Source organism: Saccharomyces eubayanus, chromosome X (assembly GCF_001298625.1).
Source record: "Saccharomyces eubayanus strain FM1318 chromosome X, whole genome shotgun sequence".
NCBI lineage: Eukaryota > Fungi > Ascomycota > Saccharomycetes > Saccharomycetales > Saccharomycetaceae > Saccharomyces > Saccharomyces eubayanus.
Genome location: NC_030985.1, coordinates 709588 through 737496, shown reverse-complemented (window position 1 = coordinate 737496; position 27909 = coordinate 709588). Strand labels below are relative to the sequence as shown.

The 27909-nt window shown below is 39.1% G+C and overlaps 6 protein-coding genes across 6 annotated transcripts; 1 reads left to right on the top strand and 5 right to left on the bottom strand.

The window, feature by feature from the left end:
• Positions 1–1534: 1534 nt before the first annotated feature.
• SOR1 (L-iditol 2-dehydrogenase SOR1) lies at positions 1535–2410 on the bottom strand (the record flags this gene model as incomplete). Its single annotated transcript, XM_018366248.1, has 1 exon — positions 1535–2410. One exon carries the CDS (start codon positions 2408–2410, stop codon positions 1535–1537), a length of 876 nt encoding a protein of 291 aa, XP_018221454.1.
• A 1263-nt stretch (positions 2411–3673) lies between these two features.
• On the top strand, positions 3674–4708 carry DI49_3164 (aldose epimerase family protein; the record flags this gene model as incomplete). The annotated part of the gene is made up of 1 exon (XM_018366247.1): positions 3674–4708. The coding sequence occupies one exon, from the start codon at positions 3674–3676 to the stop codon at positions 4706–4708; it is 1035 nt and encodes a 344-aa protein (XP_018221453.1).
• A 2856-nt stretch (positions 4709–7564) lies between these two features.
• DI49_3163 (uncharacterized protein) lies at positions 7565–9727 on the bottom strand (the record flags this gene model as incomplete). The annotated part of the gene is made up of 1 exon (XM_018366246.1): positions 7565–9727. One exon carries the CDS (start codon positions 9725–9727, stop codon positions 7565–7567), a length of 2163 nt encoding a protein of 720 aa, XP_018221452.1.
• A 2948-nt stretch (positions 9728–12675) lies between these two features.
• Positions 12676–14091, bottom strand: DI49_3162 (glycoside hydrolase family 27 protein; the record flags this gene model as incomplete). Its single annotated transcript, XM_018366245.1, has 1 exon — positions 12676–14091. One exon carries the CDS (start codon positions 14089–14091, stop codon positions 12676–12678), a length of 1416 nt encoding a protein of 471 aa, XP_018221451.1.
• A 4642-nt stretch (positions 14092–18733) lies between these two features.
• On the bottom strand, positions 18734–19819 carry PGU1 (endo-polygalacturonase; the record flags this gene model as incomplete). The annotated part of the gene is made up of 1 exon (XM_018366244.1): positions 18734–19819. The coding sequence occupies one exon, from the start codon at positions 19817–19819 to the stop codon at positions 18734–18736; it is 1086 nt and encodes a 361-aa protein (XP_018221450.1).
• Positions 19820–21183: 1364 nt separating this feature from the next.
• DAL5 (allantoate permease) lies at positions 21184–22815 on the bottom strand (the record flags this gene model as incomplete). The annotated part of the gene is made up of 1 exon (XM_018366243.1): positions 21184–22815. One exon carries the CDS (start codon positions 22813–22815, stop codon positions 21184–21186), a length of 1632 nt encoding a protein of 543 aa, XP_018221449.1.
• Positions 22816–27909: the final 5094 nt, after the last annotated feature.

The window sequence follows — 27909 nt, the reverse complement described above, 5'->3', positions numbered from 1 at the left end:
GCAGTGGAAGCATTTCGATTATCTGTAACACCGCTAGCAGATAAATGGGAGCTAGACATCTTTTTCGTTTTCTTTTTCTTTTCTTTTTCTTTTTCTATTTAATGAACCTTTCGATAAAAGCGACCATAAAACATAAAAAGAGTTAGTAGAATTTAACTCTCTCACTTTATATGTCTCGAATAGCAGCAACTGTCTGAGGGTATAAATAATGGTGAGGCGACAATGATGTTCATGCGAAACCACACGAATGATAAAATTTTGACCGTAGGGAGGTTTTCACATTTTTTTGCACATATTAGCGGAACTATTTTTGTTTCATTTCTCGAACGACTGCCCTGCTGTTATTAGGCATTCAGCCCCTAGGATTATCTAATGATACTGTCCTTGAACGTTTAGCCAAGGCAACCTTCGCGCCTGCCAACACTCGTACGCACCAAAGCTGCTCACGCCGCTTTAGTGGGAGCTTTTCCTGTGTGCCTGCCGCTCAAGATTCCACAACCGCGTTATTTCAAGCATTTTGCGAATCATACCCCACCCCCMCCTTTTTTTTTTKGGTTTTAAGTTTAAGTTCAAAATGCATCCTAGGCGGGATTTTAAGTTAAAGAAATTAATTGGTTGCAAAACTGGTGACGTCAACTGTATATCTCATATAGTCGCGCCAAGGGGGGTCGCTTCTGTTTCTAATAGTTGCTATAACATATGTGTATGGATTATACGGTAGGTGGGGTGATTACTATGAGGAACGGAGTTAAACAAAAATGTGTACGGAGATATACGGAGAAGATTTTTCGAGCGTAATAAGTAATATTGCGCACTTGTATGGAAAAAGACAGCACAAATCTTTTCGTAACTTCAAATAAGAAAAGCGCCTCAGCTATCACACTACCCCCGCTCAAATTTCCAAGGTGCATTCTTTTGTACCGGAGTAACGTTTGTTTTCTGTATACCATATTCTGCTGTATAGCTGGCGGAACGAACACACTACCTAGACCAATAACAGCACTGTCTTAAGATGTTCAAGAAAGAAACCCCTTCGCTATTTGGAAACTCGAACCGTTACCAACCACTCCCGAAAAGCATGCCGTATACTATACCTGACCGACACACTGCCCTCACACTAGGTCATACCTTGCCTTATACTTATACCCTATCCGCTCCTTAATATGGTGGTTAAATTTTCAGTAAATACACCATATAATGCAGTCTGCCTGTACTGAGCGCTAAACCACTTCCACACGTAGTCATGAGAATGACAATAGTAACCAAATTAGGCTAGTAATGACTCGGAGACGGCTATTCCTTATATCATATAGAAACAAGAGTTAAACACAACACAATTCGGGAGGGGAAGGCATCTATACTAGATCAAGGTCATAAATATCGAGCTTATGTACAATCGCTTCTCCTCAACAAAACGAATAGCCTGTACAAGTACCTGAGTGAATACTGAAAAGAAAAAAGTCTGTGATAAGTCATTAAAAATTACACGCGTTCATAAGAGTGTAAAAAATTACATTACATACCCACTTCTCATTCAGGCAGGACCCGTAATTATAGTCTTAACCACCTCACCAACGTGAGCAATGTTGAAATCATAAGCCTTGCCTGCATCTTCAAACTTGAATCTGTGAGTTATCATTGCTTTTACATTAACCTTGCCTGAAGCAACTAACTTTACTGCGTCGCGGTAATCACCAAACGAATAACGGAAGCATCCAATCAACTTCATCTCTTTACCACTAACTTCGGCAATTGGAAAGCTCGTGTAGTTTTTTCCCATGCCGATTTGAACCATAATACCTCCAGCTTTGGTGACTTTGACACCAGCGTCAATGCAAGCATCTGCTCCGGAACACTCAAAGACAATATCTGCATTTTGTCCCCCCAAAAGTTCTTTGACTTCGTCTGCCAATTCCTGAGCAGAGAGTTTGGATGCATTGAAAGTATGAGTGGTGCCAAAATCTTTTGCCCTGTCTAGCCTGTTGTCAAACACATCAACAAAGACGACGTCACTGGCACCAAACGCACGTGCGACTGCGCCAGTTAATAACCCAACAAGGCCTGCTCCTAAAACAACCACTCTATTTCCAAAGTGGACTCCAGCCAGCTTATTGGCATGCACGCCAACCGATAAAGGCTCAACACAAGCTCCCTCTTCGTAACTTACACCGTCAGGAAGCTTTACGAGAAAATCTTCTGGAGACAAATAGTATTTCACTAGAGTACCGTCAATTGGAGGTGTAGCAGCAAAAGCCATATGAGGACAAAGGTTATATCTTCCTTCCTTGGTCTCATCAGAGTAACGGTTAGGAACACCAGGCTCAATGGCAACGCGATCACCAACTTTGACTCTTGTGACAGCATGACCAATTTCCACAACCTGCCCACTTGATTCATGACCAAGAACCATTGGAGCTTTCAATATATATTTTCCAATGCCACCGTTTCTGTAGTAGTGAATATCAGAACCACATATTCCAGTAGCTTTGATGGCTATCTTGACACAATGAGAATCCTCGATGATAGGAATTGGTCTTTGTTCGACAACAATGTCGCCAACTTTCCTTAAAACAATCGCAGAGTTACCGGTTTGTGATATACTATCCTTAATGATATCTTTTATCACTGTTTTAATTATTTGATCCCTTCAAGAAAACAATAATCTATCTTGCTAAGCTTTATATAACAATGACAAGAAGGATAACCAATTATGTTTCTCATGTCATAGTACTAGCGATGTACGTAGAGTGAGGCCAGAGACCGGAGATCGGAGATTGGAGACCGGAGATAGGAGGATAAATTGTGCTTTTCAGTCAATTAGCGTAAGTTACGTAGCCCAATAAGCAAATACTTTCCCGCACTATTAACGAGCAAGAAGTACCCACCATAACGTTCTGTGAATACTGTATGTATAGAGCTAAGCTGGTAAACAGCCAGCCAGCCTGAGTATACTTCATATTGCCTTATCCTTAAGTAACTCGTTACTCAGTGGCCTTGAAAAATTCGGTATGCATTTTTTTGGAGCCAAATCGCCCCTAAGGCACAGGGGTCTATGAGAGTGTGCCTTTAAGATGGCTTTCCTACGCGCTTATATAACGCGTGGGGTAGCGCGAGATCAGGCACATTGGCTGCCCCACGTCACCCCACCGCACCTTGCCTTTTCTCCTTGGCGGTAATCCATCGGGAAATACCACTTTGCATAATAACTCAACAAATAGCCCGCCATTTTTGTTGCAGTTCATTCCACAACAACACGTCATTGCTTAAGCTTTCTGCTATTGACACTATCCAATCAAGTTCCTATAATTGCTGTGGAGGAGCCCGATGTATATCATACGTCTTCATGCTACCCCACTCTAAGTTTCCCCCCCCCCCATTAACATACAGCTGGCGAGCAAATATATACCAGAACTAGAAGGATAGAACCCGAGATCAGTTGGGCGCATGCTGCATTGAGTGGCATGACAAAATAAGCTTCCTCCCCCGTGTCGCTGAGATTACCAATTGATTGTGGGGGCGGAAGTGGTTGAAGATGAATGTCTTTTATGTGAATTTAATATTCTCAAACATATAAATACAAGATGTATTGTGTTTTCTGTAGCTCAAATAACCATTTTCCATGATGGGCAGTGAGTGAAATCCATAAAAAGAATACAATAAGCAATAAACAATAATGACAAATAGTGACAATAGTAATGAATACGGAGTCATCACAATTGGTGATGCGACTAGGTTCCAAGCCACCATTGCCAAACTTGGTGCAACTTTGGTTGACTTAAAAGTGAATAATCAATCAGTTGTTTTAGGATATTCGGAAGTTCAGGATTATTTATCCGATGGCAACATGATGGGTGCTATCGTTGGCCGTTATGCAAATCGTATTTCCAAGGGTGTTTTTCATCTGGAAGATGGTCCCCACCAGTTGACTGTTAACAACTGTGGTAACACAAATCACAGCAGTATTAGTTCCCTCAACCTTAAAAAATACAAGGCTCTTCCAGTCGAAAACCCCTCCAAGGATGTTTACACGGCTGAATTCTCATTGTTAGATGACCATACACAATCCAATCCTAATGAATTCCCAGGTGATCTGGAAGTTACAATAAAGTACACCTTGAATGTTGTCGAAATGACTTTGGACATGGAATACCGTGCACAACTAGTTCGTGGAGAGGCTACTCCTATCAATATGACCAGCCACACCTACTTCAACTTGAACAAGGCTAAAAGCGACAAGTCTATCAGTGGTACCGAAGTTAAACTTTGTTCGAACAAGTCATTAGAAGTCAGCGAAGGAGCATTGATTCCGACCGGTAAGATCATCGAGAGAAAGATTGCTACATTTGATTCTACAAAACCTACCACTTTGGGCGATAATGCTCCAGTTTATGATTGTAGTTTTATTGTTGATGCAAATAAAGATTTGGAAGTCACCGACTCTTTGAGCGTAAATAAATTGGTGCCTGTTTTTGAGGCTTATCATCCAGAATCACGCCTCACACTAGAAGTTGCAACAACAGAACCAACTGTTCACTTTTATACCGGTGATAGTCTATGTGGCAAATTTACTCCTAGATCAGGATTTGCCGTTGAACAAGGCAGATATGTTGATGCAATCAATCATGATGAATGGAGAGATTGTGTTCTTTTAAAACGTGGTAAGTTATACACCTCAAAGACCCAGTACCGTTTTAAGGTACAGATGTGAAGCTAGAATTGTTTCCTACGCTCCAATGTCCCTCGTCTGTCTATAAATACAATTTTTTATAATGATGTATGATCTAAATTTAATTTAGTGTTGATGTGTTTCAACAGTTACAACCGGGTGTTTTTTAGGATCGTTCTCAATCTTCAGGATTTGTAGTCGCTTTAAATGAGCCGCTGCTGCTTTTTCGGGGCCTTATCTCGTTCTAGACCCAAAATCTGCTGCATATTAATTCGAAGAAACGATCACAACACTCCGAAGATTATTACAGGATAGGGAAGAATTCCTGTTGGCTCCATATTTTAAAGGGATTGGAAGTTCACAATAAACATCTTAACAGCTTCGATTTGTAATTATTCCAAACTTTAAAAATGTAATAATAATTTTTGTACTATAGCGTTATGTGACTATCTGAGTTGCCCTGACGGTATTATATCAGTATATTTGTGCATGCAACAAGTAAAATACATGTATTTGAAAGCCTGTATACACACACTAATTGTGAGATATTAAGGTGCGTTATTCTTTCGATTATTATAAAAAAATGATACCAAGCGCACTCGAAATGAGTTCTTTGTTATCTGCTCCTTCCCTGTTGTGTAACTCAAGCGATCAGGGTGATAATTTAACTATAATTACGTTTGACTAAATGGCTTATGTTACCGATTGATAGTATATGACGGCAATGAGATAACTGGCCACCGTTCAATTTTACTTAAAGTACGACTTATTGAAAAAAGTTTGAGATTACTTAAAAGACTTTCTCCCCCTTCTGTTGTTAACACATAACGTGTTTTTCTATTTCTGCTTTTTGAGCTGTTTGAGCTGTTTGATTGAAATTTTTTAGTTCCTTAGTTTCAATATTTTTCTCTCTTGTTTATTGTAGCTCGATAAATCGAAGAGCCGGAAAAGTATTTTCAAGATTGCTTACGAGAACAGTTTCTAAATCCTCTCCATCAAGAACACCAATGAAGCTCGCTTCTGCGGGCTCCGGGACACTCTCTTAAACCTCAAGTATCTCCTCAACTACTTTTGATCGTTCCAAACCACAATTAAATATAGGTACAGTTGGTCATGTTGAGGAAGGGAAAACAACTCTAACTGCTGAACTTTGAACGCAAAAAGGCGGTATCGATTTCTTAGATTATAACGCTATTGATAAGGCAAACCCAAAAAAGAGCCCGTGGTATTACCATTTCTACCGTTCACGCGGAATAAGAGACTATTAAAAGAAACTACTCTCACGCCAATTATTTATTTAGATTACATTGAGAATTTAACTATAGGTTGCTCCCAAATGAATGGTTCTATTGTCGTTGTGGCTGCTATTCATGGACAAACACTTCAACCCATAGAGCATCTGCTAGTAGCTGGACAAGTTAGTAATCAACATGTAGTTATTTTCGTTAACAAGGTGGATGCTATTGAAAATTCAAAGTTAATAGAGTTGTTCTAAACTGAAATGAGAGAACTGCCGAACGAATGTGGATTCACTAGTGATAACGCCTCTATCATTATAATCTCTGCTCTTTGTGCTTTGAGGGGTCTTCAACCGAAAACTGGTGTAGAAGCCGATATGAAGCTTCTGGATGCCGCTGACGAGTATATATTCCTGTGAGAGATTTAAACAAGCCTTTCTTAATGTGTGTTGAAAATATTTTTTCAATCTCTGACAGAGGTACTTTTTACTGGTCGTGTGGAAAGAAGCAATTTGAAGCAGTGTGAAGAACTAGAAATTGTTATCTCCACAATTTCGACCGGACTTCATAACTGCTATATATCTTAATGCTACAATTCTACACACAAGGTCATTCTGCCACCCTTGAATTTCCGATGACTGTACTGTTAAAACAAGAAAGGGCCGTTTTACGTACTACTTTAAAACTGTTTTCTGTAACCCATGATGTCAGCTTGATGATACTTTCAATATCATATCGTTTTTTATATGTCTGTATTTATTTTCAATCGAATACAGACTATAAAAAGGACCTGATGTCTAGAAAACTATTTTCAAATACAATGGATTTTCATGAATGTTACAGTAAAACAACCACATGCTTTGATATACTGTTATTGTTCTTTTAACATTAGATCCTAGTACACTACGCTATACACTTGATTTTTATAGCACTGCATATTACTTCTTAAATCGTCATATGGCCCCAACGAGGCATAACATAACTATGATCACGCAATTCACAAATACTTAAAAAAACTTCTTAGATGAATTTAATGATCTTATCAAGATATCATCTGAATACTCAACAAGCACTAAAAATGCAACTCTACTTATCTCACTATGATATTGCTGGTCATATTGAATACGCTTTGAAATGCAGCATTCGCATCTTTATTGAAGCAGTATATTCTCATCGCATGACATACCGTTTACTTTGGATGACGACGTGTACTTATGTTAATATCCCACAACATATTTGCGCAATTGGATTGCAAATTACCCTCAATCACTTTGGTGATTTAAAAGTAGATTTCTATATTGACTTTTAATGCTTTGATATAATTTTGGCTTTGTATCGATTCATGTATTGCATTCACACCGTACACTTAACGTATACATGGGCACTTCAATAAACCTTGCTGACCTCATATTCCCAAATTGCAGTAATATTTTGCACCAAAAAAAATGATTAATTCGCTTTTGTCCTAAGTTATGTCTGTAAACAATAAATTGCTGTCGTATAGTTCTCATTGAAAAGTATATAGAACCGAATTTTGGTTTTTTGAATTTCAATTCTTTGCCCTCTAGATGTACCCTAAAAGCGTGCAATTTTCACTCCATATAGAAGAAACATTTGAGACATGATGCGTGCGAGATTTCTATTTGCATAAGATGAATATTTACCACGCTTGATATTCTTCTGAGTATTCGATTACACTTGATGGGTTTCTGATTACAGCTTTGGCAGTCTCATTTCTAGCAGTGTCAACAAAAACGGGCGGACCACAACACACCACTGCAAGTGAACCAGGATGGCTGACCGCTTCCTTCAACAATTCTGCAACGTTAGGTCTTCCCGCATGGAAAGTGGCAAATTCAAAATCGGCGCTGGACGTGTCACTTACAGAGAGGGGTTGCTCCGTATTTTCGTTTTCAGAAAGAGCTTTCTCTGAATTACTGGCAACAGAAGGAGTGTTTTCTATCACTATTTCGTCATTTTTGGATACATTTGAAATGATTAGTTCACCTGGAGTTGCATCCTGCTTAGAATTGTAAATATCAACCTGAACATTCAGATCTTTCAAAGCCATCAGTTCCTGCTTACACGCGTTGAGCATATCAAATCCTCTAACTGCTATGACTAGCTGTACAAAATTTTTTCCACTTGCAGCCGTTGTCTTTCCTAACTCAATAGCATGGGCAATCGGACCGGGGAGACCTGTTCCGCCTGCCAAAAGTAAGACATTGTTGAAGTGATGGGCAGAGGGCCTGGATCCATATGGACCTTCGATAGCCAACCTCATGGAAGTTCTTCCACCTTCACGCTCGACGTGGTTCTTTACCAGTTTTGTCACACCCTTCTTTGCTTTCAAAATAATAACCAATTCTCCATCCTTTACGCACGAATCCATAACTGTAAACGGATGCGACTGCCAAAAACACAACGGACGTAAGAAAGAGACAAACACATACTGGCCTGGCTTTGCTTTCCAGAGGTTTTTTTGTTTGGTTACTGTCACACGAATGAAATCAGAACCAACTAATTTCAAGTCGGCTTTTGGGAATCCTAAGAGAATAATTCTAACGATGCGTACAATTCTGTCAACACCCCAAATTGCTACTGCAGCATAAACCCACTCAATACTTCCAATACTTGTAACGTGTTCCCAACAGGCATAAAGAAATAGAGCAGAGAGTACGATATGGAGGAGGAGAAAACTTTCATAAAAGTGTCTTCTGAAAACTCCAAAGGAAAAGAAAATTATTATTCCCCCTAAACAGGTGGCAGTAACGCCAAACTTCCAATAAGTTCTTATTCTAGCAGCCTCCCATCGGTTAGTAAACACGAAATAGTAGGTGAAAGCTGCAGAGTGAATCACGGCATCAAGAAACATCATTCTTCCAACCCACTTGTGGAACGTGATAAACGAAGTATATTTTAAACCCGAAATAAGTTGTAGAAAGTTATTTCTCCCTGCAAATAGGACAATGAGCGGTAAATGTGCAAATGAAAGTATACCGCTCCTAAATGCAACAAAATCGGCCACTTCTGCTTTATGGGCTGGGAAAATGATGTGGTAAGGATCATACTGGTATTTGTAAGACATGAAAATGGTATGAAGTATTAGGTATCCCAAAATAACCAAAGTCTCGAATCTAGTGGGAAGGTAGCCAGTAATCACTTTTAGGTAGGAGAAAGGCTCTGCATGTTTTTTCCAAAGAGTAGGTAACGTGACATAACCTCTCGCATAATCGATCAGCTTCTGCTTGAAAATCACTCTTTTTATGGGAGTATAATCTAAAAACCGAATTAAACCTGCAACTAGCATAACTCCCACGAAGTAAGCACAAATAATTCCTCCAAAATAATGAGGCATATCAAGATTATAGTAAAATCCATAATACGCGTCATAATAGCCTTTTCTTAGCGTAGAATTTAGTACAATAGGAAAGGTTAGATTGATGTTTGTTTTGAATTGATCCCGAATGTAATGTGTCCCATTATTCAATGAGGCATAAAATTCAGCGTCAGTCATGTTCAAAAATTTTGGTGTGTCGCAAAACTGTCTCATTTCTTCGAAAACCTTCCCAAGAGTTTTATTCGAATACCCTCTATCATGCGTGTCCTCGTAGAGACAGTACAGCATTGATTGAATCGCGGGCTCATATTTGCATATAGCGGAACCATTAAATTCCCACGGTTCTTTACGTAACCCCACATAGCATGAATACATAGCTCTCCTCTCATGAGTGTTTAATCTAGCAGTCTTCCTTGGAGGGGCTTTTGCAACCGAAAGCTGAAAGAACAAAAGGAAGGTTATAATAGACCTTAAAAGCATCATCTTGTTTATATTTGTTGGTCACCCAAGCGGTAACAAAAATATTATTAATGACCGAAAATAAAGAGCCAAGAGTCCTACTGACTACTTCTCACTTTCTCTTATGGTTTTATATGGCAATAATCTACAAATAAGAAAGAAAAGGGAAAAGACTGATGAATAGCTCCGATAATCCTCATTGGCCATCAGAGTCATTAGGTCAAGTTATTTGATGCGAAATAAGCAGCCTCAAGCAGTCGTTGAATAAGTGCCTATCCTATGCTTGGCCGTTTTTGAAAACTTAAAATCAACCCAGTGATACAGATATTGTGTAATCATTCTTAAGAATAATCGCAGGTAGCCTAAGGTAATATCGGAATGTTCCTGACATCCTATTCTATCTGTAGTCTGATTCGTTTCAGGGTCCTATGAAATTAGGTGCAACGGTTGTTTTCGTTGAGTGCCTGTTTCAAACAGGGTGCAAATGTTAGGGTAGTCTTGCATAACATACTGTTGTACCCGCAGGAAAAAGAACTGTTATGAAGGAGAGGTCGTATCTTATACTGAATTGCACTGTAAGCTGAATCACACTCTATTATTAGCCATTTTCCTGCCCTCTTTCTTACTTTCTACTTCTGCGGCACATTCGTCTTGATGAAAGCCGTTTTGCCTATGCTAGCGCCCGCTTTATCTTGACGACGTCATAAAGGTGTTGATTCAAAAAAGACAGGAAAAAGTTTAGGTGTCCGTGCTCATCGAGAAATAGCTTGGTTTAGGCTAACAAAAGGTTGGACACGGGCAAAGAACGTCTTTATTAAACGACTTATGCGGGCGTGCAGCTCCGTATGCGTAGACGCAGTAGGCTGAATGCCGTTTGCGTCTATTAAAATCAGCAATTGACTGCATTAGCCATTGTTTTTTTCTTAATAAATGTGAAAATTTTATAAGGGTGCACAAGACGAGCTCCGTCTCTCCGAAAGATCGTAGTAGTACAGCAGAATTTTTTCGGCTAATGCACTTTCTGGCAACCTAAAACTCAGATGACTCTCTTTATCGCATGGATCTATTGCCTGCAAGAAAATATAGGTATGAAATTCGCCAACAGTTTTCTTTGGCCAGAATTTGAAATAAACTCATATATTTCAGCGGATTAGGTGTTTAGTTAAGGCAATTATTTCAATAAGAATAGTGCAGGCCTAGCCTAACATTCTTGACTGAAAAAATTGCAGCAAGTTTTTTCCGACAATCTTGGCTATGACCATGAAATATTGCTTTAATTCGCGCATACTTTAGGCTATGACTGTCTTTCTGGTTGCTTATATTGGAAGTATGAACAAAACGAGATGCTTAACAGCTTCATGAGGGACACTGAAATGAAGGCTGGAAATTATCATACAAATAAAGTCAACAAAATCCTATTATTTGATGGCAACCATTATGAGATAGGAGTCTTTTGTTTGCTTATAGTCAAATAAGGCAATATTCATGAGGGCTCAAATCCTCACCTATTATAATGACTGCTATCCTCTTAGTCACTCTTTTAAGAAAAGGTGAAAAAATACATGTTGAGACGTAGTCCACAAAAAAACGCTTACTAACTTTTTGAGCTAGGTTATGTGGCCTTCTTTTGGTTGACCCATTTTTAAACAGCATGTATATTTCCATAACCGAGGCGTTTGCTTCGCATTTTGTTTTCGCCACATGAAGAAACATAATGCGATTTCTATGTCATTGTGAATGTTTTCAAAAGGGGAGTTTTTAGATCAAAATATGTGTATCCCTTACCTAGTCTTAATTATATTGTATCTTGGCAATACCTTCGACATTTCTTCACACATTCCAGAATCGGTTTTACTTAAAATTTCAATATACTCGACTTGAGCATTTCAATAACCACACATTAGAGGACATTCTTGACGTAATATTGGCGACGCAATAGTAAATGTGGAGATTATATGTTATCCCCAAAGCTTCCAAGGCAAATACCGCTAGAAACAAATAAGGCGATTCCATAACGAAAAATCCGCCATCGAGTCAGTAGGCAAGTTGTTTTGGAACTAGCAGAAACCAAGGACATACCAGGGCATGTGTGTTTTGAAGTTGTCCACACTGTATTGTAATTGATAGATATATATATATATATATATACTAAATTTACATCGGTTTGGAACACAGACTTCATTGCAGTTGAACTACTAATATCACCTGAAATTAATTTTATTTTTTCGAGCTAAATATGAATAAATGAAAATTGAATATGATCGGTCTGTTGCACAACTTAAAAAAAAACCCAAAGCTGAAATAACAAGGAAGAGCTATTGAGTTATTCTAGCGCTTACAATGAATCTTCCTTTAACATTTTGCCAGGTTAAAGTTTTACTCGAGTTTATTTGTTTTTATGTAATAAAACTTTCGAATGCATGTTGCTTTTTATTTTCAGGAATACAGTGTAGCGAGTTCCCCTCTCTGGTGAATGCATCCTACTTTTTTTTTGAGATCAGCGCTAGCTATTTATTGGAATATATCTTAACAAGGTTAAGGGGTCTTCTTTTATCATACTTTCACGTCAAGCAACCATGATGTTAGGGGAGCATCATTCACAAGAGAAAAGTTTTTTGCGGACACTACCAATAGTGTTTGATAACTCTCACGTAGGCCAGATTTGCTAACAATTCAAACGATACTTTATGGTTTAAAAACCGCAGGGGAAATTAATTTTCTCAAAAAGGTGTTATTTTGGCACTTGCAACATAGTCTATTATAACTTAGACCCATCATTATACTAAGACTGATTTAATAAATTCGGGCACTCTTAACCATGCGGCGCTACCCGTGATTGCGTCTGTAAAGATATAAATACTGTCGTCTCGTCACTTGCTGGTAAAAATTTCAAAACGCTTTGCATAACGTATAAAAAATGTACACTTTAAACTAATCTGAAGAAAAAAACTACACAGTTGATGGAAATCTTCTTAAGTAGAGCGTCTTAACCTATAGAAAGCAATTCCGTGTGCTGGAACAGTTGTGTTAAGCAAGCCATCTGGAGAAATACTGCCGATTTTGGTACCGAATAATCTAGTATCATTCTTTGCCAACCCATCCTTGTATGATAGTGCAGTAGCATTGTAAATAGTAGCATTTCCTACGCTGTTATTATTCAGAATGTTAGCCGATGTTGCATTGTCAACTCTGTTAGCCCATAAGTCATAAATATCCCAGTTTGAGGACAATTGCTCGGAACCTAAGTAGCTGTCAAAGAAAATTTCTTCCAAGTTCGTATTCATTGGTCTTGGTTTGTTTCCCCCATTTAAGAGAGCAATAACTTGATCCCCGTTATCAAGTGGACCGCTCCAAAATTGAATTTCACCTTGACCATACTTGTCAGTTTGTGGCACTTGATGTCTCCAAACTCTTGTTGCTGGTACTCCCTTGGGATCCTGGTTGATTGCTATTACGGAAGCTTGACTGTAAATTGAATATGAAGACGCTTTTAAGTGATTCACATCAGCGCCGATGACTAGTGGAGACTTAACCATTGCCCACATAGAGAAATGCGCTTTCTCTTCATCATCTGTCAAGTTTCCGACACCGACTTCTAAGTTATCCAGATCGTTCCAGCCACCTATTCCCGCATTTTGCCCCATTGGAGCTGCTTTGTTTAGAATATTCATGATAGAACAATGAAAACCAGCATATGCGCAATCAAACTGGTCACCATCGCAAGGACACCTACTGTCAGGACGAGTAAACTGAGGATAAATATCCCCACTCATTCTCCAGGAGTTTGCTATATCAGACCCCCAATAAAACGTCAAATCTTGACCCCAGTTACACAAAGAATAAAAAATAGGTCTGCCTGTTTTGTTCAAAGCATCAGACATAGCCTTGTAACGTTTGTAGGAAGTTTCTGGTGCACCAAACTGACCTTTGTTGTAACAGTTGTCGTACTTTAAGTAATCAACACCATTGCTAGCAAAAAACTCCGCATCTTCTTCCTCGTGTCCTAAAGATCCAGGGTATCCTGCACAAGTGTACTCACCAGCAGATGAGTACATGCCAAAGAGAAAATTGTTGTTATGCAGGTGGTCAGCCACATGACTCATACCATTGGGAAACTTTTCCTTGTCTGCAACGAGTGTACCATTTGCAGTTCTGCCACTAGACCAGCAGTCATCCAATATAACATAAGTGTAACCCAAATCCTTTAGTCCTATTTCAGAAATCCGGTCAGCGGTATCCAAAAGCAATTGCTCACTGACGTCGCAGGCAAATGTGTTCCAATTGTCCCAACCCATTTGAGGTGTGAGGCCAAGGCCATTGTAACTCGGTGACGAACCGAGAACACCGCTCACAGCGGTGAAAGAGCTAAAAAGATATAAAAGAAACATTGATACTTTTTTTTCACTAGGAACAAACAACAACTGTATACCGCTTGAATTTTATCATTAATCTTATCTCCATTTTTATAACCTTCATCAGCTACTTCATCCTATGGTTCATAATATTTCATCATGTAGTATAGAGAAGGCATTTCATGTTAGGCATTTTAATTTTGCCCCGTCGCGGAAAACACTAGGCCGAAGTAATGGACTGTCGTATTCCGGGAAGGGTCTAAGGGGTCCCAACTAAAACCTTAACGAGAATGTCTAAGCACAAGATCTTTGATATCCTAACAAACACATAATCATTATCAGCTTTAACTGCGGTTAATTTTTGTGTTGAGTTCAAAAAGGGTCAGTTCGGAGCTCTGGAGTATGTTTCAGAATTATTCGTCTCCGATCCGCCTTGTCAGGGTTCGTAGGGGTTTACCATTGTTGGGAGTAGGGAGCTAGGGTGCATTGAATGAAATGAATAGCAGACGGTGTATGTTGAGTGATACCCCACGATCCTTTGATGGTAATTCATCTAATAAAAGAGATTAGTAGCGTCGTTTAAAACAGAATCTGGTACCTATCTAAACGTAGCCCCTTTGCCTTACAATATCATAATATTCCCCGCAATATGATGAATCGGAAGGTTTGTGGGAAAAATGTTGTTACAATTGTCCCATCAGCACTCTTAACTAGTTCTAAAAAAATAACTCAATGATTTGAAAAATTCAATTTCCACTTTCTGTACTTTTCAAATTACTCCACTCTTTTGATCTATGCGATAACAGGCATACAGATGTAATAGTCTTGGAGTAGTATTTTCCCAATACTACTCAATTTTTTATTTTATTCTCTCAGCAGAACCAATGTTTCAGTATTGAGGTTCCTTCACCATCGGTAAAGAGTAGGGCAGTGGTGGATCTGTTGAAGTACTTGGCAATACCGAGATCTAAACCGCAACTAAAAGACTATGAAAAAAGCATTTTTAGAAAAATTTTGCAGTGTATTCCCTTTACAACCAAGCCGTATTATACGTGCTAGAGAAACCTTGTGAAGAGATGTGTACTTTTGATATTGTATTGATTGCGATGTGGTTCAATATTTCAAATAATTCATTTGTGAGAGTTTAAGGTATTTTTTAGTAAACAGGAAGTATAAATAAGGTGCTCAATCAAAACGGGCATGGCGTGAGAAAATCTTCTGATATATCGATATGATCTGGTTAGTTGTCTCAGGTGTCATGAATATTTTGAAATATCTCGAGTACTCTAGGTACTGTAATCTCTAAGATGACCAATATATAGATTTAGTTAGTTGTTAGTGAACATAGGGTTTGAACACTTTAATTTTTCAGTCTTCTCGAATTCATAATAAATCCCGGTGCAACAAGTCAAAAAGAAGCAATTTAATTACGCTCTAGAGATGCCGAAGTCGCGCTCAACATATATTGATCAAATGAAAGTGATAGAATAATTTCTACCGATACAGCTGTATTGTTACTAACTTTGGATACGTTTTATCACCTCTTATTTTTTCATATGATGATAAACAATCCCGCTGCTATGATGACGCCGTAAGGGGCTTATTTCTGTCTTAAATCTCATTTGTTCATATTAGCATTGCTAGACAGCAGAATGTATAGGCGGACTCCTAGCACTTTTGTGATCATAAAACTCCTCAAAATCTTTGCACATTTTCATAGGGGCAGCCGGATACAATAAATACTACCTGGGAATACTTGATTTCCTCTCTATATAGAAGTAGCCAAATGTACATTGCTAAAAATAGCAAGTGAAGGATTATATCCTATAACTTTCAGGAAGATTTGGGGGCACGGAGAAGGCATCTATTGAAGAAACGGTAGTACTGATTCTTCACTGCCTCTTATCGTATCTTGCTTTGAATATCCCACCATAGTAACCCTTCTCAATATCGTCTTCAAACAAACTCGACAAACTGGGGTTTACAAGCTGTCCTGAGCTCCTATAATCTATGTGCTCACAGTATGGCTCACTGATTGTCAACTCCAGTAACTTTAATGTCTCCAAAGGCAACTATGAACAGATTCAAATCTGTTCTCAAGTAAAGATGCTCCTCTGGTTTAAAATAGCCCTTTGACATAAAGAATTACCCATCGATTCTATCTTCTATATCATGATTTGCACTGGCTGCATGATAGAGGCTGTCCAAGAATATAACCGCATCACTTTTAGCAGCATTCGCATGATATTCCATCTTCTTTTCGAAAGTCCCACAAGAATCTTGAGGACCCCACAAGTGTGAATTAATAATCATTCGAGTAGACTCGTTTTCTTTATTCATCACCGTGAAAGCCGCCCTAACCTTTATTAATGTTTCTTTGACATTTTAGTTTATCTCACATGCTGGATGAATTGTGTGATGGGTATGATCTTCCCGCAAGTATCCCTGGTCACCGGCACCAGGACCAGCCCTCTAGATAATGCTGGAGTTCAGTTGAAAATCGCTAGAGCATTTTTTGATCACGTTTCCAGCCAATAAATAATTCTGTTCATTCAGAAAGTTTTCTCCCATGTCACAGAACATACGGTCGCTCACAATGTTCTTCAAGATGGAAGGAGGGTATAATAATGATCTTGTTACAACCGTTGTTTCCTTCGGAAATAGTGGCCCCTGCCACGACTTGTGCCTATAGTAATGCGGATCAATTTAATTCAATATTTTATCGCACTTGGATGGTTCTATGAAGTTTTTGATTACGCAAACTCCATATTTCTCCAGCTTTTCTATGATGTCATTGTAGTTAGTTTCATCTGCGGCTGTGAATGTATCCTGCGTTAAACCAGGTTCTCACACTCCAAGATCTTCTTTTTTTGCCATATTAATGTATTTCTGACCATCAATTTCGTACGGTTCATAAACGTGAAGCGATTTAGTGTTCACTGTATTGATTGAGATTTGTGATTGGTTGGTTGATTTTTCAAGTAAGAGAAATCTCGTATCATGTTCCGTTATTACGGCAGTTTTTATATGTAGCCAATGACTCTATCACGTCATTCACCATTATAAGGTTTGAACTAAAACTATTGGATTCGACTTGATTATGCGTTTGCGCTTCTGTTAGGAACAGACGGCTCGAATGGTTGTTTTCAGACTAGAAAACTCGCTTCAACTTTACAAAATCTAGGGATGATGACTGTTTTCCAATACATGAAACATCGATAGCCACGATAATTCTGGCACACGCGGACATCATTTGCCTTCTGTTTTAAAGTCACGCAAGTTTGACTACTCACATGCCTGCTGCAAATCTGTTAAAAGTTGCCGTTTTTGCATTTATATGATTACTAGTCACCTAAAAGATTCTATTTATGCAACAGCTGCGTTAGATTAAATCGACTACATAGTCAATATCTTCTCTGAGTAAAGTCATCTCTTGAGAAACCGAGCACATGTAAAAAAAAATGTAGATTGTATGATTATAAGGTTGTGTCATAACCCTACTCTGGCAAGTTCTTTGCAGAATTTAGACATTCAAAGACCATTCAAAGAGTAACCTCCTTGAATAGAAGAGGTTTTCAAAGTCTAATTAAAAGCTACAGGGTAAAAGCTGAAAGCAGACTAATAGGCTCATTTTTGTGATAAAAGCTTAACCACCCAGACCCTGTCGCGGCTATTACCTTATTTGAGTTCATAGACACGCCAGTAAGAAGGATTGATTTCTATTGTACGCTCCTGGTTGGGGCTGAAGTATACCTGTTTTAAAGAGATTTATTTGTAGCAGATTATATTAGAACCTCTGCGGTTGTGGAGAACCTTTGTGGTTGTGATTCCCCTTGTGATTCTAACCAATTTAAATATTTTCTATCTCAAGTCACTGAACAAGAATAATAGGTGACGAAAGTGTTTTTGTTCTGGTAAGTTCAAGTATCTGGCTTTTTTTTACGATTATAATACTTATTAACTTATAAAGAGCCTTTTATTTAGCATTAGTTGTCATGAATTTTGTTAACTTTAAATCAAACTTCGTATAGCAAGAAATTGCCAATGCTACTACTCCACTTATTTGGCGGTTACCTTGAAAATTAATGACTTTGCGGGTTTGGCTTACAACGGTAGAATCCTATATTCTGTCCTTCATTGATATGAAAGTAGCCTTCTAGTTTAACTTAACACGTGATCGTCACTGCTTTAGAAACAATAGTATGGTTTAGGAACTCACCACTATGGCCAATCACGATGTTATGAAAAGTCCTAATAATGGTTCTAATGTTGTAGCAATTGGATGCTTACCGCTGTTAACATGTACAGAAACAGCGACAGCTGAGGATGGTCCAAATTTATTCGAAGCTGTTGCAAGACGCTGTGTCTTATTAACAGATTAGCCAGAATCGCGAGCTTTTTTGCCGGTCCTCCTTGACTAAGGTGGCTTCTAGGATTTATAGCAGTTTTCTCTTGGGCTATTTTCAAAATCTAGCTACTTCCCATGCAAGAGAAACATGTCTACCATGGGTCCTCCAAGACAGACGTATTGGGACATTTAATGGATTACTAGGCTTACTTCTATGAAAAGAGTTGACTATAAAAAGACTAAATGAAAGACAATTTTCTTACTATCTTTGTTCCACTTTATGATGGAATGTTAAAAAGAGACGTACATGGAGTTGCATGTGCGAAGCAGCTAACATGATGCACCTGAGCCAGATGGGATCCCAGAACAGCCAGAAAAGGAGGAACCACCGGTGATTGAATTCCCAGACCACTCCCAATCGGAAGCATTCTCAACCAAAATCTTAACACGTTTGGCTGAGCTGGCTACACTCCCTGTATTGTCCTTCATCACCAAACCAGAAATAGGAACTCCACCAGTGACCGTTCCGGTTGTCTTGCCATTCAGGTAATCACCTTCAATAACAATACCGTAATCCTTTATGCCGCTAATTTTGTTACTAATAAAGTTGACGTTTTTAACTGAGCCTGTTGCACCTTCAACAGTTTTAATTCTCAACCCATTATCAGAGTCAATAACATTATTGTTTTCTGCCCAAAATCCATTGACGACATTATCTGAACGGCCACCAACAGAACCTATAGAAATACCATGGCCATTGTAGCAATTATTGTTGAGGAATTTGATGGTTGTACCGGAATTTACGGCAATACAGTCGTCTTGGTTATAGACGGTACATCCCTGAATTAAAACATTAGTAGAGCTACCCACGTCAAACGCATCTGTGTTATGGCCACCTGCAGAATCACCATCTCTGATGTCAACAGTTACACTACTGATTGTTAAATCAGAACATGAATTGACACTGAAAACTTGGTGTGGAGCGTTCTTGATATTCAAGCCAGTAACTTTCGAGGTTCCGGTCAAGCCTAATTTCACAAATTTTGGCTTCACTTTACCGCTATCGCCTTTACCATCCCACCATTTTGCACCTTGGCCATCGATAACATGTCCGGAAGCACCAACAACGCTAATTTTGGACCCTGAGATCGAAATCAATGGACCAGCCCATTCTTCGTATCCAAATGTAGTTGTGCCTTCAAACGTAACAGTAGTGCCACTTATCAAACCGGTTAAATCTAATGTTTCCCCAGCTGGAACAGTCAAATCCTTAATGATGATACTGCTACATTTTTTTACAGTTGACAGCGAGGACAAAGAAGAACCCGTTAATGTACAGGAGTCTCTTTTCGACAAAGGTGTCGAGACAGCGAAAGCGCATAAAGTTGAGAAAAGTATTGAGTCGGCTAAAATCATTTTGTTTGGTGGTCATATGGGTAGATGCTTTTCTCTGTTACGAATTATTCCGGGTTTTTATACTTGTGAGTGATTTGATGTGAGACAACATTCTCGCATCTATTCTTGCACCTTAGAAAGTTAACAATCTTTTAAGGACGCGAATGTGGCACGACGTTAAACGAATGCACGAGTATTAGACATGGGGATAGTCAGGGGCTTGGCATTCTGAAGCCGAGACTCGTAAAGCATGTTATTTAAAATAGATTTTCGAAATTCACGTTATTCGCGTGAAACGAGAGTGAGAAATGACGTGCCCCTTTCGATACGATCAAAACTGGCGAGAATGTATACAATACTAAAGAGTTCTTTCTTGAAGAGACAGAACAGGATCATATGTTTGATAATAGCTTTGAATAGTCTTTCGTTTCCTTTTTGAAAAAAAAAAGAACAAAACGTGAACTTCTGCCTGGGCAGAACCAAATTTGTTTTTTTACTCTGTACTCAAAGCATTAAGCGAATAACCACGATACAAAGACTATGATTCAGTAGTAATTTTAAACTTAAAACTCCCTGAAGACATTTCGGATCGTCATTACTTCAAGAGTGGCTCCTAACAAAGTGTCCCACAGTGTGAGGGATTGGTACACAGGCCAAAGCATTTTCGAAACTGCATAAAAGCGCAATGCTCTATTTGTCATGACACAACTTCCACGTTTCTTGACAAGATGATAAAAAAATTTATACTCCCCAATGGTTGTATCAATTGACCAAAACATCATGTCATTGAAAGCTTTTTAGGGTAACAGAAAAGACAAACTCTTCTATGAGGCCAAGATATAACTGCCACGTATCCTGACATTATGTTGCTGACCTTGGCCTATCCTCAACCTTTAAACATGTGAGAAGTCCTTGTTACTTGATTCAACGTGGAAATTTGAATGAAGAGTTTTTTAGTGGGCCTTTTTGGTAAGCAGAAATATCGATACAAGATATTCGGTAGTACATCCCACAGCAAGGAGGCGCTTCAGACTAAGCTCACTATGACGACCCGCACGTTACTATATTCTGTTTATCACGTTCAGTTCTCGTAACGTCTTCTGTCGCTCCTTGACAGTTGTATTATCTTGTTGTAGTAAATTGTTAAGACGAAGGAAATGTTGCCCTCTTAGCCGCCCAGGTGATGAACCATTACGGTACGGCTGAACGTTTTGACTATTCTGAAGGTTAGAACATCCACACACCGCATGCTATAACGCGTACCTATACTCCCTCTTTCGTTTTTAGTTCATACACCATTTCTATCCCTCGAAGATTCTAAATTGATTAAAGAAATTTGATATTACAGTGTATTTATTGAAAAAGAATTGTCTCGAAATGAGACTTTATAGAGTGTACCTAAAGTTTGGATTTTCAAAATCCGTCAAGTCAGAAAATTCCAAATTTGCTGTCTCTTCGGGGTAACCTCTTTCAGCAGCTATCTTGTCACGTCTCTTATTCTCTCTCATATTGATCAAGAGTAATGCAGATAAAAGCACGATCATAACGGCATAGCAAACGACCATGGCAACCTTGGCACCATGGTACTTGGGGGCCTGTTTCGCAATAAATGTTTGTGGGCCAGCAAGGTTGGCAGCAGCATATGCAGCCAAATTTATTGAAGATACAGTCCATTTTTTACTGTAGCCTGAAGAGTTAGCACTAATATTGGAAAGGACACAAATAAACGAAACAGGGGAGATATACCATAAGTAGGCACCAGCCAGTCTTGCCTTTTTTGAAGAGGTTGCAAAACCTAGCATACAGCTAGCAATCAATGCTAAGACAGCAGCAAAGATGGCCCAAGCCAATTTGTACTTCCAAAATGGTATTTTCTTATTAGCTGCGTATACGGCCAGAATACCAAAAAGCGGGCACCCAACTAGTTCAACAGCACCAGTAGGCAGTCCCATTAATAAGGTATCCTTTGATGAGTACCCGAAATCGCTGTTCAGTAGAATACTCATAAAACTCGAAATACCACCATTAGGAATATTAGAACTCACAGTGAAAAGGAAATATAACCAAGTCCTGACATCTTTCAAAGCTTCGACAATTTGGTACTTTTTGATTTCGTGATTACCAAACCCTTGTTGGTTGGATCTAATTCTCTGGACAACCATCAATTTTTCTCTCTTTGATAAAAATCTTGCCTTTGATGGATCATCAGGAATCCAGAGAAATATCAAGGCCCCAACGAAAATTGTAATTACACCGGTGATAACAAACAAAGCCCTCCAGCCCTTGATAGCATAGGATTCTTGATGAATATAGACACCGTACGCAATCGCGTTGATCAGAATGGACCCAAGACCATTCATACCAAACCAAATTGAGATTCTTGTGAACTGTTCCTCTGTTTTCCAATATTGAGCAGTGATGATGGTGAAGCAGGGTGTGACAACACTTTCTGCACAGCCTAAAAGCACCCTCAATGCGATAAAAGATGAGTACTTAACCGATGGAACAGCATGCAAGGCCAAGAGTAATCCCCACACAATGATGAAAATTGCAAGCATCTTGGACATATGTTTACTTTTTTGGAAAATTAACTGTACCGGACCTAGATTCATGAATAAATAACCAAAATAAAAGGCGGAAGTGACCCAGGAGTATTGGTCACCATGCATTTTTAAGTCAGTTCTTAATCCCATAACCGCAGCCGAACTTGTGGAAATTTTGTCCATGAACTGGACGGCATACAGTATACACATTAAAGGAAACATACAATAATCGATTTTCCAGCGTAGTTTTCTGTCTTCTTCTGGCGTAACCTCAATTTCCTTGGCTTCGTCGGCCAATTTCATAGCCTCATCTACCTTGTCACTGATGTAAACAACTTTACCGTTAGGTGATAAGACTGTACTTAGGACAGGTTCCGCATATACATCTTCGTTTTTAATTTCAGCTTCCGAAGTGATGTTTAGGTTTTTTTCGTCTATGGAAGCATTTGAATTCGTGCTCGCACCCCCTGACATGTTGAATTGTTCTCTCTGTTACTCTTTTCTTGTCTTCTTTTATTTCTGGTTATTCAGTAGATACTGCCCTCATAATTTCCTGTTTTGATATTTCTTTGCTTCATTTATATACATGTAATTCTTTACGCAATGCATCAACCTATTCAATAAAACGGAATTGATTAGCCGCCTCCTCGGACGAACGGTACTGTCTTACCATGACGTTATTATGCGATAGCGTTCCTCAGTTCTCTCGAACTGATAGCCCACCTTATCACAAAATTGCCTGTTATCCGCCTGCTAAATTTTGTACTATCTCAGACTGCGCGACGGACCCTTATCGAACGCGGGAAACAGCTTTGCAGAGGAGGGTCCTAGCATCTTATCAGCAAATAATATTTCCTCGGGTATTTGCCAGGTGATTTGTGAGAACGCTTCCCCAGTATTCACTGATGCAGCGGTAGGTGGTAGATACTGCAAAGGTGCACTCTTGAGTCGGTTATAGATTGCGAATTGAAATACGGTGCAAAAAAAATCGGAGATCCGTCATAAATGTTCACTTAAGGGCTTACGGATTGCCAAGTTATCATTTCCGATTTCAGGGTTTTTTTTAATGCGTTTCTTCAAGTCGAAACTAAACTGATTGGCCTACTATTTTTTTAGGAACGCAATGTGCAAGCAATCGGGCTCGTATTAGTTCCAGGTAAGCAGTTAAACAACGACTTCGATAATTCCTAGAATATGTTCATCTTATCTCTATTATTTGAGGCTTAGAAATTGAAAGATCTGTTCTATCGATGGCTCGTCTTTTTCGAACGTGTATTTACACGGTATGGGAACGTGAAATGATGACCTTTGATAAAAGCACTAGACCCTTATCAAATAGAGCCAGCTTGTGAATAGATACTGGTGTCTTGAATCGCTGAATGAATACATCTCTTTCGATTGCAAGGGCCCCTCTTATGTTGTTACTTCACTGTTAATGGCCTAGTGTAACGCGATAATAAAACATAGCATCTTGTCACCACGAGTAACTGATTCTTTCGGTCATTGATGGCATGTTTGGTAGTAGCCTCTTTACCACGAAACCACGCCCATACTTCTATTTTCCTTTTTCTTTTCATTTTTTTTTTTTGTTCAAAGAGTTGATAACAAGCTGGCTTACTATGTTCCAAGCTCAGCTAGTATTCTATTAAACATGTCTAACCTTAGAAACTGCACAAAGTAACAATTTTTAATAGGCGATAATTGTCCTTTTTTCTTTTTCGTCCTTGACACAATATTTTAGTATTGATAACATCGATGAGTTTCCACTGCGAGTAGTGTTTGAGTTAAGCGCAAATGAAAAAGAATATGGTAGTATACGCACAATAGTCCTTTAAATTTACTATATCCCCATACAATGTCTGACGGTTAAATTCCATAAACTTAGTTGGACACCAAAAATGGCTACCAGAAATTCATCGCTTTAACTTAACTATATACAGTGCAATATAGGAGCGATAAAATATCCTTTGAAACTTCGTAGAGGGTGGCTTCTCTAATACATTTCTCGTTGTTTTAATGAATTGGATATATTCACTCTGTTCTTGGAGACTTGCTCCCATTCTCTTACAACCGCTTAAGCACAGGCGTCTCTGTTTTTTTTTGAGTACTCGTACCTGCTCATGATACCTTTATTGTGCGTTACGTGCTGGTATCGTTTCGTTGTCAGAGCAACGTCAAGTAGGAACAAGTAGAAAAGGCAACTGAAGCGAGTAGTTGAATGCTTGTGTGAAATGACAAAGACGGCTTTTCATAGAATCAATATTAGAGAGTGACTCTGATGTTTTATAGAATTAGGTACCTAATACGGGTGCCAGTGATAAAAGATTAAACACAAGCGGAATCAGGTGAGTCTATCTCATATACATATTTGCAAATTCGCTTTTGAACGAATAAGTGTTACTTGGCACAATCGAAAGCAGACATTAGTTGAAACCTTTGACTCCAGCGATCAGCAGGTGAACCGTAAATGCAGAGTTATCCCCATATGTTGCACACTTAAAGGAGCGTTTGACTCGATGTTATAATGCACGGCATAATGCTCTTTGTAACAGTTTTGTGCATCTACCTCTTTCAAATTTGGAGAAGACACTATTACCATTGCCCAATCGTTAGCGGTTGTATTCATGCAATTACTGACGATTTGCCTAAAACGTTGATTGTTTTGCTTTTGCAAGAAAATCGAAATGCGCTAACCAAAAACATGGTTGTTTGTATATAGGACCCATCCTTTAAACTCAGCGAAGATAGTAAATATACCGAATGCCAAAATATAAGTCTACACAACTAATTTGTTATCCTACGCCATCAGAAATGTTTTGCTGGTACTCCGTAATGCTCAGTCTTCAATTGTGTGTGATCATATTATGACATCAAAAATCTCCTGAAAAAAGATGACAACCCAATTCTAGGACGCTTTTCGTGGCTTCCTCTCTTTCTTTGGCGAATCGTTTCAGTAGCATTACTAGGTTTTGGGGCTTTATGGCGACTTCATTATGGGATTGTCTCTCCCTGCGAAAAGAACTTGTTCCAGTACTTGACACATTTCAATCAGTTGGCACTTTAGAATAGTTGTGGGATATATTCCGTCCTTCGAACTAATTGCCTGTTTTTGTCAGGAGTAGGTGCTAAAATCACTTTTTTTCTCTTTTTTTTAGTCCCCATATCATCTATTGATTCGCGTTAATTAACGATAGAAGTGCAGCCAGAGTACATGAATTGCCAGGTATGCTGAGTAGCAACTAACTTCAATTTACTTATTTCCTGATCACATATAATCTCCCCAGCCCACCTATGCGTATATCATCAGGTCTTTATATTTTGCAGACTGCCGATCTCGATAAGTAATCGCGTACCACTAAAAATGGCTAATATAAAATGTAATACTAGTCAGTTCTTCACCTTTGGAGTCTCCAATTTGATCCGCAAGAAAAGTGATCCGGTACTTCTTCAAAGTTATGCAAGATCATAGAGAATAACGAAGTGATGGTAGAGAAATAGTTCAGCTTATGAAGAAAAGAATGTTGAATTATTACTGTCATGAGAGCCTTACAGTAAGACTGTTTGGCATGAACTAATTTTAATAATCAACGATTACTATATTCAAGCAGCGTGCCAAAGTTTGCTTTTGCATTCGTATAGATGCAGAGTTCATCGCTTCATGAGCTAAATATAGCCCTCTGCTTTATGCGCAAAGAACCATTATCCTAATTCGAAACAACACGTTAGCGTCGAAAGAGAACGTCCATGCCTACGAAATTGTATGGGTTATTTTTCTTTCTCAACCAAGGTAGAGATAGTCGTGTGGACACACACCACCACATTAATTTTCATGTGCGGGATGGCCTTTGGTTACCAGGACGTCCAAACGGCAAACCACATAGAATGAGGAGATATAAAGTTAACAAGATTTGATTTCCTGATATAGAATTTTTTGGAGAGACCAAGAAGAAAACGGATAGGCGTTAACCGTTTTTCTCACCACAGATTAGGTTTTCTCACTCTCACGCGCTCGTCTGTGTTCGTAGCGTACGGGTGCCCTTTGCATGTTTGACACAAGCAGTAAATTTTTCAGCAGTGTTCAGCTTACAAGCTAGGGTAGGAGAGCCTTCCCTTTTGACAACCGTTTAGCGCATACGGTATTATTTATGTTCACTGAACGACGCTTGAAATTAACTTTCTTGTTGTCATGTCGCTTAGCAAAAAAAGTATGTACAGGCACGGGGAAAAGTTCGATGGATGTGCCTTCTATTCGCGGTTTTCTACAGAGAAGCTTTTTGTACCCTGCGCATTTGTTTGACAGATGACAAAACAATACAAGACGTGCCTGTAAAGATTCCCAGATCTATACGAGATCTGTTAAAGATCATCGTTCAGGAACAGGATAATAGAAAAGATTGGCAATAATGCTGAGATGAGGTTCCTATGCGTATAAACGAATTTGAGTGCAGTTGATAGGTATAAAATAGCTTGGATCAGTTGTTATTATCAGTATGCTCACAAAATAATCAAGCTCTACTTAAATCCGCAAAGAAAGCAAGTATACCCCAAAATAAGTAATGGTTAAGATAAGTACAGCAGCTATAGCCGTTGCACTAGCGACGGGTGCCGCCGCTATTACTGCGACCACCACTTTATCTCCGTATGACGAAAGAGTTAATTTGATTGAACTGGCTGTTTATGTTTCCGATATTAAGGCCCATCTACTTCAATATTATGCTTTCCAAAATTCACATAAGACTGAAACATACCCACCCGAAATTGCCCAGGCTGTTTTTGCTGGTGGTGATTTCACTACTATGTTGACCGGTATTTCAGGAGACGAAGTCACTAGAATGATTACCGGTGTTCCATGGTACTCTACCAGGCTGAGACCAGCCATTTCTAGCGCCTTATCTAAAGACGGTATTTACACTGCTATACCAATGTCCACCTCTACTTCCACAACTTCTACCACTTCTGTCAAGCCTTTGACTACCTCTACTACCTCTACTACGAAGCCTTCCACTACTTCCACAACTTCTACCACTTCTGTCAAGCCTTTGACTACCTCTACTACCTCTACTACCTCTACTACAAAGCCTTTCGCCACTTTCACCACTTCCACAACTTCTACCACTTCTACCATTTCTACTACTTCTACTACATCTACCACTTCTGCAGAAACTCGTCTTTCTACTGCACCTTTCTCTACTGCTACTTCCACTCAAGTTTCTAGTCCCGCTGAATCTGCTTCTTCTGCTCAGGTTGCATCCTCTGCTGAACCTGCAACTTCTGCTCAGGTTGCATCCTCTGCTGAACCTATCTCTTCCAGTGAGGTTACTTCTTCTGCTGGACCTACTTCCTCTGCTGAAGTTACATCTTCTGCTGAACCTACAACTTCTGCTGAGGTTACATCCTCTGCTGAACCTACTTCCTCTGCTGAACCTACAACTTCTGCTCAGGTTACATCCTCTGCTGAACCTATCTCTTCTAGTGAGGTTACTTCCTCTGCTGAGGTTACTTCCTCTGCTGAGGTTACTTCCTCTGCTGAGGTTACTTCCTCTGCTGAGGTTACTTCCTCTGCTGAGG